At 38.1% G+C, this 20,778-nt stretch overlaps 1 protein-coding gene across 2 annotated transcripts in view; it reads right to left on the reverse strand.

Annotated features, from left to right (window-relative positions):
* Positions 1 to 9,348: 9,348 nt before the first annotated feature.
* The window catches only part of FYB1 (FYN binding protein 1), a 52,837-nt gene continuing 41,407 nt past the window's right edge, over positions 9,349 to 20,778 (reverse strand). For both annotated transcript variants that reach the window (XM_080637376.1, XM_080637375.1), the window contains 6 exons: positions 20,433 to 20,541; positions 18,983 to 19,088; positions 18,511 to 18,673; positions 13,180 to 13,213; positions 11,972 to 12,003; positions 9,349 to 11,856 (listed from right to left, as the gene is read on the reverse strand). In XM_080637376.1, coding sequence (XP_080493502.1) covers positions 11,834 to 11,856; positions 11,972 to 12,003; positions 13,180 to 13,213; positions 18,511 to 18,673; positions 18,983 to 19,088; positions 20,433 to 20,541 — 467 coding nt within the window. In that variant the 3' untranslated portion in view covers positions 9,349 to 11,833. The remainder of the gene's footprint in view (positions 11,857 to 11,971; positions 12,004 to 13,179; positions 13,214 to 18,510; positions 18,674 to 18,982; positions 19,089 to 20,432; positions 20,542 to 20,778) is intronic.

A 20,778-nucleotide genomic window follows, 5' to 3' on the forward strand; every position in this document is an offset into this window, starting at 1 on the left:
TAATAAAATGTGTATATATGCAAAAGAAAAAGAGAAAACAAACAACCCTCAGAACTCGTAAAGAAGTCTCACTAAAAGAAACAGTATGCTTACATATACTTGCTCTTGTCCTTTTTAGGCAAAAGTTTAAACGAGGAGGTAGCACCTTACATCATGTCCTGGCACTTCAAACAGCTGTAGACAAGGCAAGTTCTTTCACACAGACTTCCAGATTCTTAGGGACAAAAGCAGCAAGCAGTAATCAAATTGAAGTGTAGAAGTAGCCAGCTGTATAAAAATAGCTTCACAAGCTCAGGTAATTGTTTTCCTGCTTTGTACTCGTCATTTTCCACACCAAGTTTTCCCTTCTCTCTCTCTCGAGATCTTTCAATTCAGGTCCTGCATTACTCATAAAGATCTGGTTTTATTAGGTATATATGAACATTTACATTTCATGTCAAATATTCTAAATAAGTTTTTATACGGATTGGTGCACTTCCAAAACTTAATACTCATTTAGGAGATTAAAATAATAGTTTACAAAGCCAGAGTTTAAAAACTCGGGCATCTCAGTTTGTGGCAAATACAAGAATCCTGTTTTAATAGGAACATGTCAAGTACATTTAATTTTAAATGCAATTTTCAACAACTTTCGTATTTTGATTTTATTTTATATATAAAGATAATGATCCTGAGGAACCCTAGGTTTACCCCAAATTAAGAGGTCTAAACAATAAAATCTCATCCATCCATAACACAGGACCAAAGTGAATGAAACTTCCTTGAATAATTTCATCAATATGCCTCACGGCTGTCCTTTAAAATTTCATGTCTGGGGAACCCTTGACTTCCTGAAAAATGTCAAATGAACTGTTGCTTCTGGTAGTAACTTTGTATCCTGTTTATTACAATTCTGCCGGAAATGGTTAATTTCACATAAACTCTGAAGAACCACTGAGTGTTGCTCTGCTGCTAAGTTTCTGCATTGTATCTGAACTTGTAATCTGCATATAAAATGCTTTGGACCCTCATGCTAAGGGCTAGAGCCATTCAGCACTTCGTTCTTCCCTTACCGATGCAAAGAGACACCATGTATTTTGAAAGAAACAGAGTATCTTGCAACAAGGGAGAGTAAGAAAGGAGTAAGGTTTAAACTCACAGAGTACTCTTTTGCAGCTTTCTTCCTGCAGACGCCTTTTAATAATAGAAATATTTCACTTACTAACCCTAATTCTGTGGGCTCCAGAATTTTAAGTTTTTGTTATGGTGAAATGGAAAATTTGAAGTACACACCACTCGTAACTACCACTTACATACAAAGGAGCTCCTGAGAAGAAAAAAAAAAAAAAAAAAAAAAACCATGCAGAAAAGTGAGTCCAGCCTTGAAAATCCAGCCTTGAAAATGTCATAGTCATTGCTGGTATGAGGACTTCTCATCCTGTGAGAGTAGAGGACATTTCAGGATCTATTTTTGGAACTTTTTCCATGTTCTATTCCCCCAAGAATGTGGGGAAAGAATCACAAAAGATTAAATAAAAAATTGTAAAGATTCCATATGTATCAAATTTTCTACATGTTTTCATCAGCCACTGCTGCTCCTGCGTATGCAGGAGGGGAGAAATGTTGGGGGGGGAGCTATTTAGCCATTTTAGAGGGGAAAATTAATACCAAAGAGAAAACTAACTTGTTCACTGATCTGATGGCTTATCTGTGTCACAAATTGCAATTGATCAGCATAAGGTGGCCTCTGATTCATTATTTTTGGTTTTCAGTGTCTAAATTGCAATAAGTAAACTTTCAATAAATAAACTTACAATAAATAACATTAAAGAACATATGTTTTAATGGCCAAATGGGGAATCAGACTAGTAAAATTTTACTTCTTAATTTATAATTTTATGTCACTATAACTTCTTTATATAGATAAGTAGGTCTTCTGAAGCCAGGGATATGGTATGAAAGCAGAATTTATGTGACTTTCATCATATTTTTCAAATATGATGGACAGTGGCTTAGTAACTTCATTCCCCAGCTCCTCCATCCACGGGTCCTGAAGGAGCTGGCGAATGAAGTTGCTAAGCCAGTGTGCATCATATTTGAAAAATTACGGCAGCCAGGTGAAGTTCCTGACGACTGGAAAAAGGGAAATATAACCCCCATTTTCAAGAAAGGGAAAATGGATGACTCAGGGAACTACAGACCAGTCACTCTCACCTCTGTGCCTGGCAAATCGTGGAGCAGATTCTCCTGGAAGGCATGCTAAGGCACATGAAAATGAAAAGGTGGTTGGTGACAGCCAGCATGGCTTCACTAAGGGGAAATCCTGCCTGACCAATTTGGTGGTCTTCTATGATGGGGCTACAGAACTGTGCAAAGCGTTTCACACTGTCCCACATGACATCCTTGTCTCTAAATTGAAGAGACATCAATTTAATAGGTGCACCACTTGGTGGATAAAGAACTGGCTGGATGGCTGCATGCAACGAGCTGTGGTCAATGGTTCAATGTCCAGCTGGAGATAAGTAACAAGTGGTGTCCCTCAGGGATTGGAGTTGGGACCGGTCTTCTTCAACATCATTGTCGGTGACATGGACAGTGGGATTGAGTGCACCCTCAGCAAGTCTGCCGATGACACCAAGCTGTGTGGTTCGGTTGACAAGCTGGAGGGAAGGGATGCCATCCAGAGGGACCTTGACATGCTTGTAAGGTGGGCTGATGCCAACCTTATGAAGTTTAACCATGCCAAGTGCAAGGTCCTACACCTGGGTCAGAGCAATCCCAGGCACAGCTTCCCTTGGGCAGAGAAGAGATTCAGAGCAGCCCTGCAGAGAAAGACTTGGGGGTGTTGGTCGATGAGAAACCTAACATGAGCTGGCAGTGTGTGCTCGCAGCCCAGAAAGCCAACCATGTCCTGGGCTGCATCAAAAGGAGCGTGACCAGCAGGTCGAAGGACGTGATCCTGCCCCTCTACTCTGCTCTTGTGAGACCTCACTTGGAGTATTGTGTGCAGTTCTGGTGTCCTCAACATAAAAAGGACATGGAACTGTTGGAACAAGTCCAGAGGAGGGCCTCAAGGATGATCAGGGGAGTGGAGCACCTCCAGTATGAAGACAGGCTGAGAAAGTTGGGGTCGTTCAGCCTGGAGAAGAGAAGGCTGCATGGAGACCTCATAGCAGCCTTCCAGTATCAGAAGGGGGCTTATAAGGATGCTGGGGAGGGACTCTTCATTAGAGACTGTAGTGATAGGACAAGCAGTAACGAGTTAAAGGTTAAGCAGGGGAAGTTTACGTAGGATATAAAGAGGAAGTTCTTTAAGGGTGGTGAGGCACTGGAATGGGTTGCCCAAGGAAGTCGTGAACGCTCCATCCCTGGTGGTGTTCAAAGCCAGATTGACAGAGCCTTGGGTGACATCCCTGCCCATGACAGGGGGGTTGGAACTAGATGATCTTAAGGTCTTTTCCAACCCTAACTATTCTATGATTCTATGCTTCTATGAGCTGCTGGCATGCTTCCTTTCCCACCTGCAAAGCATGTTGTACGAGCACGTAGCAACAGATCTCCACTGTCTTCTGAAGTTTTGCAAAGGCACATTAATCTCCAAACCATATTAAAATGTTTCTATATGCTCAGGGGTGGATGCGGGCTTTTGCACCAAAGATGACCATATGCTGGTTTGTCCATTTGATGCTGCAAGAATCGCTTGGCCTGTTTTTTCTTATGTAAAATGATCTCAGGCTGTAAAAATGTCTGGCTCAGCAGAAGCTCAGGGTCAGGTCAAGAAAGGTGCTAGTGGGCTTTTAGTTTAGAAGTTCTACATTCTGAGACAATGAAATACAGATCATCATACAATTTTCAGAAGCTAGACAAAACTGCAATATATCAAATTAAGTTATTTGGAGTCTGTACTTCCAGTGGTCACTCTTAAGTGACACAGAGGCACTAGAGCAGACCTGCACGATGCCCGGCATACACATTCTCAGACCACCAGGTGCTGCACAGTGTGTATACAACAGTATGAGCCTGCACACTGCATCTCCAGCCAGTGACATAGAGCAGTTTGTGGAAGGGTGCAGCTGCAGCTGAGTGTTTGTGTGCTTGTTGTGCAATGGAAAGTGCTAGGATCAACTAGGGAGAGGGTTGTGCTGAAAGATTAAAAAGTCTTCAGATGATGCAGGAAAGGAAATTAGGGGGAAAAGATGACCCTACTGGCTGCAGCTTGATCTACATAAATCGAAGTCCTTTAATGAGACATTCTTGAGGTTTATTTTGTGTGTCTCTATAATACAGCAATGAGCAGAAATAGGAAAGGTACTTCTTCCGGTGTATAAAATCAAGTGCCTCCTGGGAACAGTGTCTCCTTGCCCTGGACCCTGCCAGAGGATCCAAGAAAGTATGAACATGTCCAGACCTTGACTGAAAACCTAGCGGACCTTGGGGTATCAGGAAGGACAGTGATTTTGAAACACAAGGGCAATATGAAAGCATGGATATTGCATTTTACACACATCTGCTCCCTTGGGAATCCAGCTGCCCCATGAGGTTGCTTGGAAAGGACACGGTGACATGAAGATCCTGTAAATATGTGCTGGGCCATCTCTGTACAGCCTCACACTGGTTCTGAGCCAAAACTGTTTCGTTTGGCCAGAGTGACAGAAAAGACCATCAGTGTCCAGTGCCCAGGGATGTTTGTTTCCTGGCACTGCTTTAAGTGATTAATATGGATGCAGCTAATGTGCCTCAGCTCTGTCTGGCTGTAGGCAAGGGGTGGCGGGTGAGGGGAAGGGAGTTGCCAAGTTGCTCAAAGTGGGGCATTGCAGAGGATAAATGAAGCAAAGAGGACCCTAGTGCATAACCACGAGGTCTAGGTGGATGCTGAATATTTTTTGTTGAACTTTTGAGCCATGTGTTGATTTTTTAATTTGTCCCTTTTGGTCTCATGTTCACTAATCAGCTTTTTCTGTAAGGGGCAATTTGCAGTTTGCTCCCCAGAGAGGCTACTTCCACTGGATTTGCGTTCTGGGATGTGATTGTGCCCCTGGCTGATGGAAAAGGAGTTCTGTAGATAATTTTGTAAGTATCAGTAATACAACTTGCAAAAGCAATGTGATTTGGCTAAAGAAAAAACAATTTCTAATAAAATGTTAATCTCAGGTTTTTGATGTTTGTTTTTTTTTTTTTTTTTTTTTTCTGGAATTGCTCTGATTTTGAAAAACAGCATAATATAAGTTAATTCATTAGTATAGTACTCTTAAATCCAGCTAGAAATAAAAACTAGCAATAAAAACCTGAATTGATTGCAACTAGGTGGAATGTTAATATTCCTTCAGTATCCAGAAAAGGAAGAAATTAGAAAAATGACCATACAGCACATGGCAGAAAAGTATGAAGAGTAGCAATAAGTTTCAAACTAAAGCAACAACAACCAGCTGCAAAATAACAGAATGTCAAGTGATGCAGAAAGTCTTTCTGATTAACTAGGCAGATTGCTAACTAGATTGTTAATTAGTGCAACCTTACACACAGGCTCCCGCTCATGTAAGATTGTTCACAGCATTCTGTGCTGCGTAATCCTATTGAAGCTGTGAAAAGCAACAGGTGTTGAGTTTGGGTATGGTTGGCATATGGTTGACCTGAGGAAAAAAATCTTTAAAAACCACAGATGTTAAGTGTTTCAGTCCAAATAAACTCCAGCAATAGTGCTGGAGCTGCATGTAAGGATAATTTATCACCATTGAATTCAAAATCCGTGTGGCAGCAGAAGCTGCTTTTTTATAGGGCTTCATGGTCTTTTTTTTTCCTTTTTTTAAATTTAATTTTAATATTTCCCTTGGCCATGGGCTGACAAGGGCTGGCTAACCTTTTAATAGCAATGCTGTTATAAATCATGGTATCCATACTGAAATATTTGAATAGCTGAGATGCTCAGCAGTCAGTGGATATCATTAGAACAGGCTTCAGTCCCTTAGATGGCTGATAACAAGTAAATGTCTATGAATATAGGAGCAGAAAAAGGGTTGGGCTAGAAAATGAATCCTTTTTTCTTTTTCCTTTTCTTTTTTAATTTATTTTTTATTAATTTAAACTGTAAATTAAGTTAACTAAATTTATTTATATACATTATCCAAGCTTAAGTACTGGAAAAACCTCCCCAAAACACTGAGGGCAGAACTAAGGTATGTTTGGCCTGATTTAAAATGCTATGGGATAAACAGTGTAGAGCACAAAATACAAGAATTCTAAGTCTTCTCAGTGGTTGGTGACTCATAAAACCTCTGCTGGTGTCACCCACAGAGTTAGGAATCTTGCACACAAAAAAAAAGAGCATTTAAACAGAGCAGCTTTTAAAACTGGGATGAAAATGAAAGAGCCAGGGGCAGGAATGCAAAAGTAGGGGAACAGTTTAAAAGGGTGAAAAGAGAAAGGAACAAGGAAGCAGAAAAGCAAAGAGCAGAACAGCATGGTCAGAGGATGAAGGAAAAGAGGAATAATTATAGGGAACAGGAAGTAATTGAGAAAGCAAGTCAAAGAGTACAGAGAACTTATCAGGTGGTGAAAGGAGGCAATGAGAATACAAAAATAAGGGTGTCTTTGTATCAATACAGAAGAAGAAACTGGTTTTACCTGCATGAGACAGAAACTGCGTGCCGGCATTGTCTAGGGCAGGAGAACTTGGGAGAAGCTGAGATGCAGGAGAAGGCAAGGGAGCTTGGCAGTGTGTCCCTTCTGTCATCAAGGAAAGAGAACAGGAGTCCTGGTTTCTGTGTCTCTGGTTTGTGTACGTTTCCACCTGAAGCGCACCCACACGCAAATGAGGGATCAGGCAGCTTTTCCTGCTAAGACCTTGAAAATCAGGAATCGGGCCAAAAAAAGAATTAAAAGGCAGGAAAATAAGCGAGTACTGATTTTTCTTTTCTTTGTCTGTCTCATGATGCTTGAGCTGTAGGATTTGGCAATATTAATGAAGTAATGCAACTCATATAATGTTTCTTAAAACCTTGGTATCCATCTAATTCACATTTCATTCGCATTTGTGTTGATGTGTTGCATACTTCCTTTCTGCCTAACAGTGAATGCTTTAAGTTTAAGCAATATTTATGTGTCAGTGTGTTAAGAAAGAAAATAAACATAGTTTCCCATATTCTTTTCAATTAGGCCCACAATATAAAAAGCCTTGAGCAAGAAACTCTATACTTTTAATAACAACTTAATCCTCTCAAAGTGCTTTAGAAGGCGGCAAGTGGAGATAATTTAACAAACTTTATGTATGTTCAGGAGCCAGCTAGCTAGAATGAAAGACAGAGAAGAAAAGCTTCGTGAGATCATTGCAATTTTGCTCCACCCAGGCAGAGAAGGGGACCTGGGGCTACCACGGAGCTGAATGTCCTTCTGCAGTGCCGTGGCTAACTCTGTGCTGTGGCGCAGAGTTACCTCCAGCTGGTTTCAGTGATGGAAACTGGTTAGAGTGACCCTTCAGCTGCACCCCTACCTTGTTTCTTTGTCAGGCTAAGTAGTCAAGGTGGCAGGCTTGGAAGGCTTAGCTGCAATCCTGAGTGAATGGCTTCTGATAAATAAGTTAATCCTTTCAGAACTGGTTTGGGTGTCTCAGCCTGGCATATCCCCAAACCATATACACGAAAGATTTTAATTCTGGGAAAAGCCATAGACCTGACTCAAAACCATGCCAACAAACTTGCTGTCGATATGTAGGTTGGGTGTAAGTGGAGGGGACAAAATAGACCACTCAATTCTAGAATTTGTCCGCAGTTTTCATTAAGTTTCAGAATGTTATGTAAACTATTACTTAAATTCACTTTTAATCAGTATTGCCTATTTGCCCTGTTTTTATTACTGTGAGCGTGGTATATTAAAAATACTCATTTGGGATGCTAATACTTTTTAAACACAAAGTGTTTAATCACAAGTACAGGCAAAGAGATGGAAAATGGTGAGAGTCCTAATCTTGGAAAGTACAAAAAATATAATTAATTTAGCTTTAGCAGTTTGTTTTTATATCCAGGATTAATGGATATGTGCCACAAATTGTTTTCTGTTTGTGCCTTGCTTTCATACACCAAAAACAGGGATAAAATATTTTCCTCTCTCATGATAAATCTGTTACTATTCATAGGAAATCTGAGATATCATTGTGATGAATGCCATAAGAAGCTAATTCTGGGTGCAGCATGGGCTTGGGAAGATTTGCACTAAATAGAGGAGTGTCCAAAAACTGTATAAGCAGGGCTGAACAACTGCCTTTTCTGTTAACTTTCATCCAGGCCATGCACTAAATGAGGCAGGAATCCTGTGGAAAAAAGTACTGAGACCTCATGTAATTATAGACTGTGCACATAGTTAAAGACACATCCACAAGGATGCAGAGCGGAAGCTGTGCAAATACAAACTAATTTCTTGCACCTCCTAGCATTTGAGTGCTTCACTTTGTAGAAAAGCTACGTGCAAAAGCTTTTCTATGTGACATGGTCTGGAGCTGCTGTACAGAAGTCCTTCTAAAGGTCCATTAGTTTCCTCAGAGGTTGTTTTACTTGACAGAAAATATACACATCCAGAGATACACATATGTGTACACACAAACATACTTACGCCTATAGCTGTCATGAAGTAATGTTGTGGTGAGGGGTAATATAATTCACACACAGTAAATCTAGGTTCCTCCACTGAGTTTCCTTCCCTCACTAAAGCACTGATCTTCACAGCTGAGGTGGATTGTGCAACAAGATCTCACATAGAGGAGTTTTGTTACTACAGTGGGAGAAGTAGCCAGGGGATCTGCAATTATGTGGATCAGGAATATAAACCTCTTACACAGGAATGAACAGGAGATCAGCTGCATTCCTGCAGTCCAGAGCCCGTGCTAACAGCAGAGAAATGCTCTAAAGCTCCTGAATTAGAGAAGCCTTTATTGCACTCCCAGTTTTGGTTTTGCTTAGCTTGTTTACTGGTGCAGCATAGAGGTAAAACACAGATGAAAACATCTCTGTTTACCATAGCTGTGGTGTTCATGCTGAAGTCTAATTTTTGTGTCAATATTTTGATGTTTTCACTGCTGAATGTTTTAGCAGGCAAAGCCAAATACTCCAGGATTACAGACCGAGTCTGGGGAGGGAAAAATAACCAGAGAGAACAGTTTTCCTTTTCTTTCTTTATGTTCTTCAAAAGATAACAAAATAAATTACAGGTGAGAAGACCTTAAAATACTAACTTTATTAAACTGCCTAAGTATAGATTTTTCTGCCTGGAAGATTTTCTGCTTACATTTCACTTTTTGGATAGTAATTACTGACAAAGAAATGCCGTATTGTAGTTATGCTGCCAATAAAGTTGGTTTTCACTCTGCTAGCCGCTCGGTGATAATTTTCAGAAGTTACTGTTCAGCTGTTGTTCTACTTTGGCAGAAAATAGTGCACCCATATTTCTTGTCAAAAAGCACATTTTTATTAAGAAGAGAGAAAAAAAATGAATCCAGTTAACAAAGTTGGTAAAATAATGAAAAGAAAAAATATACAATGCAGTAATTTTTCAGTGTGTAGTACCTTTTAAATACATTTATACACCCTGTAACAACCACATGATATTTGATCTGCACAAACAATACACAGATTTTTAGCTCAAAGAATCTTATGATTATTTCTTTTCATTATTTGATGTATCGTATGACAAATTCAGTCAATATATTCAGTAAGGAAACATGGTACCTACAGCACATCAAGGCTAAGAACATTAAAAGCTATTAAAAATATATGACTGAAAAATCTCACAAAGAATAAAGTTCACTTCTTTTTCAGGGGAACAAAAGACGTTTGTGTTCTACTGAAGTCTTAATACAAGATAGATAAACTATTCTCAGAAGGGAAGTTTCTTTGTTGGTCTTAGTGCAACACGTGAAATTTACTATCAGTTAAAACTAAACCAAGATCGGGCATATATGCTAGAATTTAACACAGACTGTTTTGCTACAACTAACCGTGTAAAACTAATAAGTGGTTGCGTATTTCTAAATGTCTGCCTTCTTTCTCAGTTCTTTGGTGTATCACCACTTTGATGAGGATACCCTCTTGAATGCCCTTGAAAAATAAATAAACCACCAGCAGCAATATAGTGAAATAACCAAATGCATTCACTGCACTCCATATAATAAAGCAATTTTTAAAATTTGGGTGCTGGTGCTGATGTTTACACAGAAAATTGGTATTTCTATGCCTGGATGCTGGTTTGAATAACAAATATGGAACAGGAATCTCAAGTTTGCATATAGCTTTTCAGTGTATTATAAGTGATTTTAAATACAGTATAAAACAGCTTATAGGCTACTATCTCAACAGTTAAAATTAACTGTTAATTAAGTTTGATATCCCCATAGCATTATACCTCCTTCAAGATTTACTGTATTTTGAACTGTCAGTGAAAGGCACTTGTGTAAGATGAAATCTCAGCACCACTGAAGGTAAGACCAAAACTCACTGACTTCAACAGAGCCAAAAATTTTGTGTTTATAAGCTGAACTTGCTAGTTTTGCTACATTGCACTGGTTTGCACAGTGTACTTTACTTCCCTTGAGGATTATAGGAGACTTGATTATCAAGAGGATTTGCTTACACTGATCCAGCCACACTGATTATTACAGGGTTTTGATGATCTTGCACTACAGAGAAAGCATCACACATTAAAAGTATATGTTCCATTTTCTGCGCATGCTCACCCTCTTTACTGAGAGTTCACTATAACTGTCTTTGGATTTCCAGTGAGTTCGGATATGTAAGTGCAAAGTGATATTTATTATTATGATTCATTTTTCATTTTACTTTCGTTTGCTACTTGCTCATTCAGAGAACATCATCACAATGATTCTTAGGAATAAATGTTGTTTCTATATTCTCATTCAGCCAAGTCTAAAATACAGTACTTAGATGAAAAAAGTATTATCAAAATATATATTTAATGTATAAGTTATTTCCAATCAATTTGTCATCAGTTTATAGGTCCATTTTAATGCCTAAATTACTATAGTGGCAACAGCAACAAACTAAACAGGAACTAAATCTTAACCTAAATGTTCTGAATATATTTTGAGCAATGCTATACTATAATCTATAGTCTATACTGTGCTGTTCTATGGTTTATATCTCAGAGTGCTGTATGTAAGACAGATAGCATTGTTAGTAATTTACTGTTAGTCAAAAAGTACTTACAGAATGGTCAAATGAACCTTAGAAAATGATATTCTACCATTAGTACAACACAGAAAAAGAAACTTGAGCAATAATGGTACATGGCTGTACATGTCAGCGTAGCTAACACTACTGCAGTTGGAATGGCAGGTCAGCAATGTATTGTCTTCTCTGATGCCCACTTTTGATTTCCTGTTTTCACAACAGGATGTTATCACTAAAGGAAGCATTTCTTTTCAGGATACTGTCCTCCCCAGAGTAGGAGTCTCTGGTATTTAATAGACCAGAGCCAGAGTAAAACCTGTTCCCAGGGCTTGTTGTCATCTGTATGCTTCATAGACCTGAACTGGTCTCTCTGGGTATAGCTAATTGAAAAAGTGTTTTTACGTGGACTATCATAAATGTGGAAAGAAGGTGGAATATGGTAACCTTAACTTTAGCTCATATTCCCTGAATTTTAATTGCTTAGATAAATGGCAATTCAAATGTCATACAAAGCAAGGAATGCAAGAACCCTGAAATCCTAAAAAAAGATTAATTGTACATTTGTAAGAATGTAACTGAGTTAACTTGTAATCAGCTTTAGTGACTTCTCTTGCTTTCACAATTAGCAAGTCTGAAATAGATTTTGATCTTCAATGAACCTCTTACTTGAATAAAATTCTGCCTCAGTCATTATCATAGATGCAATCTGCAATGGAAATAAAATGCAAAAATATTAGTATTATATAGTATTTCAACTCAAGAATAAAGTTATTTGGTGTAATTGAATACTGTTATTGTATTGTTTGAAATGTTCAACATACCATCACCAATATCATCGTAAATCTCTCCATCACTGTAAATCAAAAAAAGAAAAATAATGTATGTAAAAAATTGAGACATCAGACCATAGAATCACACAATGATTTGGGTTGATATTACTACTTGCATGCAGCTACAAAATAGCGTACTGATATGGTGCAAAATAGCGTACTGATATGAAATAATTAATTAGCTAATTAGGAAATTACAATCTTTGTGGTAACAGTACTGTGTTGAACAAGACGGTAATGTCAAAAGATTTTCAGTAGAGGGTAGAGTTGGATACATTTCTGACATGCAAGGCTTTTTTTATTAAAAGTTTTTTGACTGAGCTTTTAAGTAGCTATTCTAACAAACTCATAGAGATACTGCCATAAAATAATTAAATTGCTTACTGATTTTTTAAAAAATGAAAAGCAGAAAAGATGAGTAAAAAAAATCATTATGCCCTTGAAATTCTTATTTGTTTCTGTATTTGGCACTGCCATAATGGTTCTGGAGTAGCAGCTATTTAGTTAATGAATTTAGGTAATGTTGATAAATGATACATGCTCCGTGAATTTTTACAATATGCCACTCAGATACATGAATAGGCCCATGGAAGCCAATAAGGCTATTTATATGCATAAGAAATGGGTGTATAAGTGTTTGCAGGCCTAAATTCTAAAAGTGACGTCTGATTTGGTGCTTAAGGGTCTAACATAACGCCCATTGAAGGAAATGGAAAGACTTTGTCTGGTGAGAGTTTTGAATTAGAACCTAAGTGCTGAACTCCATGCAATTATTTGGAGCAACACTGAGCCAAATCTGCTCAATCCCAATGAGACTGAAATAATATTAAACCTAAAAAAAATTGGTCAATGTTAGTTAAACAGTTGAAAATGGAATCAATACACTTAATCCTAGTAACATACCGTTCATAGTATACTAGAATCCATAGATTCTAGTACTAATAATGTTTATTTTGTGTAATTTTTCCTGATTTAAACCAGAGTTTATGGTTAAGCAATGAGGAATGGAGCCCTGGAAAATCTCCAACATGGATGTGTGTGACTAATTCCTGAAAAATCTAAACTCCATTAAAATAAATGAATTTGCAACACTAGAATGACACACTAAAATAACTACATTTCAGTTTTATTTAATGAACAGTTTAGAACAAAATTGAGTGTTACAACAAATTTTTTCAAATAGATAACTTTGTACTTACTTCTGAACTAAATCACTTCTCAGAACATAGCCATCTGTAAAATTGAAATATATATGTATTTAGTTAAATATTTGTGTTATTCCATTGCTAGCAGTAGTGAAATACAGTTTTTCTCTTTTAGCTGTTTCAGACAGAAAGACATAACAGGTGGATAACAACGAAAAATAGGTATATACTTGAGGAAAATTATGCTATGTCCAATTTTAGTTTTAATCATTATTTGCTTGTTTAACATGGCTTGGTGCCTTAGATAGGGAATCAGAATACTACAATGGCTCCAAATATAGTTAGATGACTACTGTGCCAGGTACCTCACATATTCATAAAATCTCATTTCTCTTGTTTTGTTGCAGTAGTTTCCATTGTGTACAAAATTAGTGCTGAAAGGAGGAAATAGTAATACAGTTTGTGTGAGATTAGGTTTTCATCTTATATTTTAGTTTCCTGGTTGCATGATAGAGGTTTGAAATAATATCTATTAACACAAAGTAAAGTACAGTTCATGAATTATGGCACAAAAATGTGGTATAATAATAACCTCATATTATTTATAATAATAAAACCCAGAAATATGTATATAGGACAAAATGTCTTTCAAGATGTATACACCAATTAATCATTGACTGTATTATATCAATAAGAGCTCTTTATATAGATAATGGAAATACCTTAGAAAAGCTGCTCACTAGTGAAATATTTTATTACTCTGCTGCATTACTAATTAAATCAGATAAAACTGCATATGTTCATCAATATATCTAACATCTTGAAAGAAATGCTTGCTGTCTTTGGTAAAAGAGATCTACAGACATATTTATCAGTTGATGTAACATACAAGCAAAGAGAAAGCTGCAACAGTAATTACATATTTGTAGGTAAACATCAGTATGTTGATACAAAATTAGGACAATGCTAAAATGAGAAATGTGATCTTGTGTTATATTTGAAATTACTATATAAGTTTCCTTCTTTTATTCATTAGGAGGCTTACGTGGTCACACTAAAATGTCAGGTTTTAGTAGTTCATACACAATACATAGGTTTTAGAATAAATATGTTAGCCTGACTTGTACATTTCCTTTAATTCCTGGAGGCGATACTGCTCCATGTACTTAGAAGAACCATTATATAGTATAGAAAGTATTAGTTTTCTGCTAATATTTCTTGTGGCAATCCTTCAAGTCAGTCCAGCTGAATCTCCAGATCTTATAGTTTTACCTTAAGGAATTTTTCTTTTCTGATACACAAGACATGAAAGTCTCTTAAGTCTCTCTCTCTTTTTTTTTTTTTTTTTCTTTTAATATAAATGCATAATAATGTCCAGATAATCTCATATTTTGTGTTAAGCCTTTTTCACATACAAGCCCTAATTTTGTTCTAACTGAAATTGCACTTTTCAAGATATTTACTAATAGAGGAAACCTTCCCTTGCAAATTGGCATCAGTCACAATGAGCTAGTGCTGTTCCCAAAGTTGTCATATTGGCAATCTTTGAATGGCCAATGTGAAATGTCCTATGATTCCTGTATGGAATATTGAAAAAAATTATCTGGCAAGACTAATATCCCTAATAGTCCTGCAAATTGTAATAAATAACTAATTCTTATATACTGCTTTTCTTCATAAAGAAATATTTGCATAATTCATTTTAACTTGGTGTATTTCCACCTTAAAATAGGTAGATATCAGATACTGCTGTAAATCTCAAATGTAAGTAAGGGTGGGGTTTTTTTCCAGAATGTGCTATATATAAAGTAGATTAGCAATTTGCTATGTGAAGGCCATAATGCATTAAAGACATTGCCTTTTAAGGAAAACCTCTGTCTTCTGCTAGACCGGAAGGTTGCCTAGAAAGACATTAATTCTATGTGATCGTATTTTATCTGACACTGACCTGCATTACCTTCTGTTTAAGACTGGACACCTAGCCAGGATGAAGCTATAGATAAAGTGTTCTTCAAACAATTGGGATAAGTTTCATGATCATCTGCCCTTGTTCTCGTGGGAGACTTCATCCTACCAGATGTCTGCTGGAAGTGGAACACAGCAGAGAAGAAACAATCCAGGAGATTCTTGGAGAGTATGGAAGATAACTTCCTAACCCAGCTGGTGAGTGAGCCAACTAGGGGGGATGCCTGGCTAGATTTGCTGTTCCAAACAGAGAAGTACTTGTGAGTGATGGTTGGAGCCATCTTGGGCAAAGTGATCACAAAATGATTGAATTTTCAGTCCTTGGAGAAGTCAGGAAGAAGGTCAGCAAAATCTCCACCTTAGACTTTCAGAGAGCTGACTTCAGCCTATTTAGGACACTGGTTGGCAGAATTCCTTGGGAAACATTACTGAAGGACAAAGAGGTCCAGAAAGGCTGGACACTCTTCAGGAATTAAATCCTTAAGGTGCAGGAGTGGCAGGCGGTATGTGCTGAAAAACAAACTGCTGGGGAAGAGACCAGCCTGGCTGAACAGGGAAATAGTGCTGGAGCTCAGGGTAAGAAAAAGAATCTATCACCTCTGGAAGAAGGGACTGTCACCCCAGGAAACGTACAAGGATGTTGTTAGGTTGTGTAGAGAGGAAGTTCGAAAGGCAAAAACACAGATGGAACTAAATCTGGCCACTGACATCAAAGATAATAAAAAATGCTTTTTCAAATATATCAACAATAAAAGAAGGGCCAAAGAGAGCCTCTATCCTCTGCTGGATACTGGGTGAAACCTAGTGGCTGAGGATGAGGACAAGGCTGAGGTACTTAATACTGCCTTTGCCTCAGTCTTTAATAGTCACACAGCCATCCCCAGGGTACTCGGTTCTCTGAACTGGATGACAGAGACAGGGAGCTGATTCAAGTACCCATAATTCAGGAAGAAACGGTTAGCAACCTCCTGCTCCACTTAGACATACACAAGTCTACGGGGCCAGATGGGTTCCACCCAAAAGTGCTGGCAGAGGAGCTTGCTAAGCCACTCCTCATCATCTATCAGCAGTCCTGGTCTAGTGGGCAGATCCCAGAGGATTGGAGGTTGGCCAACAGGACGCCTCTCTACAAAAAGGGCAGGAAGGAATCCCGGCAACTATAGGCCTGTCAACCTGAGCTCTGTGCCAGGGAAGGTCCTGGAGCAGGTAACCCTGAGTAACGTCATAAAGCACGTGTGGGAAAACAGAGAGATCAGGCCCAGTCAGTATGCGTTCATGAAGCGCAGGTCTTGCTTGATCAACCTGATCTTCTTCTACAATAAGGTGACCTGCCTGGTTGATGAGGGAAAGGCTGTGAGCGTTGTGTATTTGGATATAAGTAAAGCATTTGACACTGTCTCCCACAGCATTCTCCCAGAGAAATTGGCTGCTCATGGCCTGGACAGAAGGATTCTTTGCTGGGTTGGAAACTGGCTGCATGACTGAGTCTGAAGAGTGGTGGTGAATGGTGTCACATCTAGTTGGCGGTTGGTCACTAGTGGTGTCCTTCAGGGCTCGGCATTAGGCCCAGTGTTGTTGAATATGTTTAGTGATGATCTAGATGAGGGCATCCAGTGCATCCTCAGTAAATGTGCAGATGTCATCAAGATAGGTGGGAGTGTTGATTTGCTGGAGGATATGGAAGCTCTGCAGAGGGATCTGGACAGGCTGGATCAATGGGCTGTGGACAGTGGTATGACGTTCAACAAGGCAAAGTTCTGTGTCCTGCGTTTGGGTCACAACAACCCCATGCAATGATACAGGCTTGTGGGAGTGTAGCTGGAAAGCTGCTGGGTAGAATACAACACGGGGGTGCTGACTGACAGAGCTGAACATGATCCAGATTGTGCCCAGGCAGCCAAGAAAGCAAACAGCATCCTGGCCTGTATCAGCAATAGTGTGGCAGCAGGGCCAGGGCAGTGATCATCCCCCTGCACTGGGTAGTGGTGAGGCTGCACCTCAAATTCTGCGTTCAGTTTTGCGCCCTTCACTACAAGAGAGACATTGAGGTGCTGGAGCGGGTCCAGAGAAGAGCAACAGAGCTGGTGAAAGGTCTGTAGCACAAGAATTCATGTTCAAGAAATAACAAAAACATCTTTAATTGTTGACTTTCCATCTATTTGACTTTCAAAAGGTAAAATCATATCTTTAAGATATGAGAAACTAGTGCAACTAGAGAAAATAACTGAAACCGTAGGCACTTAACTAAAGTAGGATTCAAACTTCACTAATGAATGTGAAAATTGACAAGAGATCTATTCAGAGGTTTCCAGGGAGGATATTTTTATTTGTTTTGCTCTTTTATGCATAGCAAAGCAGTCACTCTTGTCACTGTTTGAAAGGCTTTGAAGACTGTGAGGGAAACAGCAGACATGAACTACTTTCTACTTTGTTATTAGCTTAATTCAAAAAATGCAGCAGTGAAAGCTGCACTTTGGGATGTGGCTACACTAGTGTAGCCCATATTTTGAAAATCATATGGGTTGTCATGCAAGAAATTCTCCTTCACGCTGCAGGCCTGCCAAGAAGAAGGCTATAATCCAGATTGTAACAGATGAGTACAAAGTGGGGAAAAATAGAAGGAAAGCGACTGTATCTCCTTGAGAGGTGCATAGCATTGTACAGTCATTACATTGGTCAGAGGTAAAAAGTACAGGGAATAGGAGAATTCTTCTCTTTTGGATGCAGTCTTCCTACACAGTGAGTTTATTAGGAGATTTGAAAAATAACAGAAACACATTGATAAATTGAAACCAGCAGTAAATAGTCCAAACTTCTTCAAAAATGCAAAAAGTTCTGCCAATGCAGGCCCCAGGCAAGGGTTTCGAAGAAATACTAGATGACCTTGTGCAGCTCCCCTGACAAGCAGGCATGCCTTGAACCAGCTAGGGGGTGGAGGAAAGACTCCTAAGCAGTTTCCCACACAGCTTCTTGGAAAGATTAAGCTTCCAAAGTAAGAATATTGTTACTGATGTTCCCTTGGCTGCAATCAATGGGCAAATGTTTCCCAGAGGTGCAGCAAGGATTTTACTTTTACTAGTTTCTGTGAGGTATTATAGCTATGCTCTTTTTGGCAAATAGAGACAGAAGCAACAAAATCATCTGCTAATCTAAGTTGATGCAAAGCAGGATTTACATAACTAAGTTGTATTTTTTCTTTCATTTAGTATCTCTCGTCTGTTGGAATTTTAATTGCTTTAAGACAATCCTATATTAAAGCAATAAAATAACAAGAATTTGCCTCTTGTCAACCAGCAGGCAATAAAAAGGACAAATACTAAACTCTGCTTTAGTATGTCAGGGTAGAGAATTTTTTACGCAACTTGACCCAATCATGCTCTAATAATCTGATTTATACTACAGCTTTTTAATAAAACTTACATTTTCCTTCTCCATTCCTGCACAGGACCTTGGTATCATCTGTACTTTCTATAATTTCAAGAGACTCCCCTGGTTTAACTTGTAAGTCTTTAGATCCCCACCTTCTCTGGGGCAAATGCTGGACTGCTGTGGTAGAGTACATAACTTTAATTTCACCTTCAAACTGCAAAAATAAAATAAAGAGATGCTGATTAAAAATGATCAACATAAAACTTATGATCATGCATTTCTTAGACCAATATATTCCCACTTATTAGTTAATTTTCGAAAATAAGGCAAAAGATTGCTTATGCTATGTAGAATGTGCCCATGCTTGCATTTGGACTTATAAATACTCAGGTAACTATTATTACAAATACTAACACTTTACATTTGAAGGCAAAATAATTGATTACTGGCAAATTAAGGGATGCAAATTAGAGGATACAATACAGATATTTTAGTATTTATATTTTATGTGAACAAAACTTACTTTGAACTTTTTTCTGAACTGTTTCTCTTCTCTTTCCATATTTTTAAACTTCTGTGCATCTTTTTCATCCGATTTGTATTTTCCAAGCCTTGCTGATTTTGATGAACTAAAATAAGAGGTTACAAATAAAAACTAAATTAACAATACATCTGAGGTATTGACAAACTTTTTGATAATTTATTGAAAATGCATTTGCCTTCAGGTGTGTTTCATATGTTTTTGCTACTCTACAAAATTAATATAGGTAATGCAATACAGATTTGATTTCAAAAGAAATATAAAGTTGGGGTTGTCTTTCTTAGTATTCTCTTTTAGTGAGTTCTGATGTTAGTATATCTATCACATAAGTGAATATGGAAAATTATTTTACATTTCTAGCTGCTACAGCAATAAGAACTTTAAATCTACCAAAAATAGATTAGATAGATTATACCCATCACTTTAGAATCACTAGGCAAGGAGCAAATTTTGTGAAGTCTATGTATCTTTGGATAATAGCCTGAATAACACGTCCCATTGTGGAGGCAGCTGGAACCTCGTGGCCTTTCATACAATAGCTGTGTTAGTTCTATGTGCCCATAGAAGACCTTGCTACACAAGAGAATCTGCATTACATGACCCATTTCAAGTTCAGTTGTTTTTTCCACATCCCCGATCCTGTTGACTTACGCCAGAGAGCATGGAAGGGTTTCGTACCCTAACTCCTGATGCCATACATGGGAGTTCAAATTCTGACCCTACTTTTTGATCCTTCCTGATCTCTTTAGGAGTTGCAGATGACAGTTTCACTGATAATGAATGTATGTCTCTGTGTGAACTAACCTAGATTTGGCTTAGGAAGGCTATATCTTTTCCTTTGTATACTGAGTTCAAAGAGCTATCTCTGTTTTAATGCCTCCAGACTAGACTATTGTAGTGCACACTTTAGCTCCACCTGAACGGAGTTAGTACAACAGAATGTGACATGTTGCAGTCATTTCCATAGATGCATCTGTACTTATAACACGTCTGTGCTCCAGAGATGGCCATAACTTCCTGATACAGGGATAGAAGTTCTCCAAGCTGAACTTTACACTGCTATATGTGTTTCATACAGCACATTGTCTGCTTTTCTCTTAAAACATTGCAGCAGCTTAAATCAAGTACTTATCGTATCAGTCCCCAGATTCTGATAGGAAAATAACTACATGCAGAAAATCTACAACAAAGTACTATTAGGCCATGCATTCATTTCTACCTTTTGTCCATCAGGGACTAGATTTGTTGAAATTCAATGCATGCTTATTTTTTCTGTAGTCTAATTATTATTTCACTCTGAAATGGAAGCAGGGAATATTCAACCTCCATTGTCAACAGTAGAGTCATGAGAACTAAACAACACCGAATAAAGCATGCATTAGTAGCAATGTGCCTGTAGTAAATACTTTGAAAATGTTTTTCAGTGTATTACAGATTTCTAATCAGGGGAGAGATTTCCATTTTCTTTTGCTTGAGGTCAGGCAGGGGAAGAGAAAAGTCTGAAGAATCTACGTCATCATAAACATCATTGTCTCCACAATCTGAAACAAAAGTTTTTAAAAGAATGGAAAATCATTATGCAGTCCTTGAGTAGTGAATACATTGTGTTACAATCTACGGCACTGTAGCCGTTTACTTTCTATAGTAACTGTGGCTTCTCTGTTTTCCACAATGTACTGTGAAAAACACACACCTGCCAACCTTTTCAGAAGACTCTTCATTAATAATAATAGGTATTCACTGATATTTTAATCTTTTGATGCTGAGGCAAGTTTTAG

Source organism: Psittacula echo, assembly GCF_963264785.1.
Source record: "Psittacula echo genome assembly, chromosome: Z".
Classification (NCBI taxonomy): domain Eukaryota; kingdom Metazoa; phylum Chordata; class Aves; order Psittaciformes; family Psittacidae; genus Psittacula; species Psittacula echo.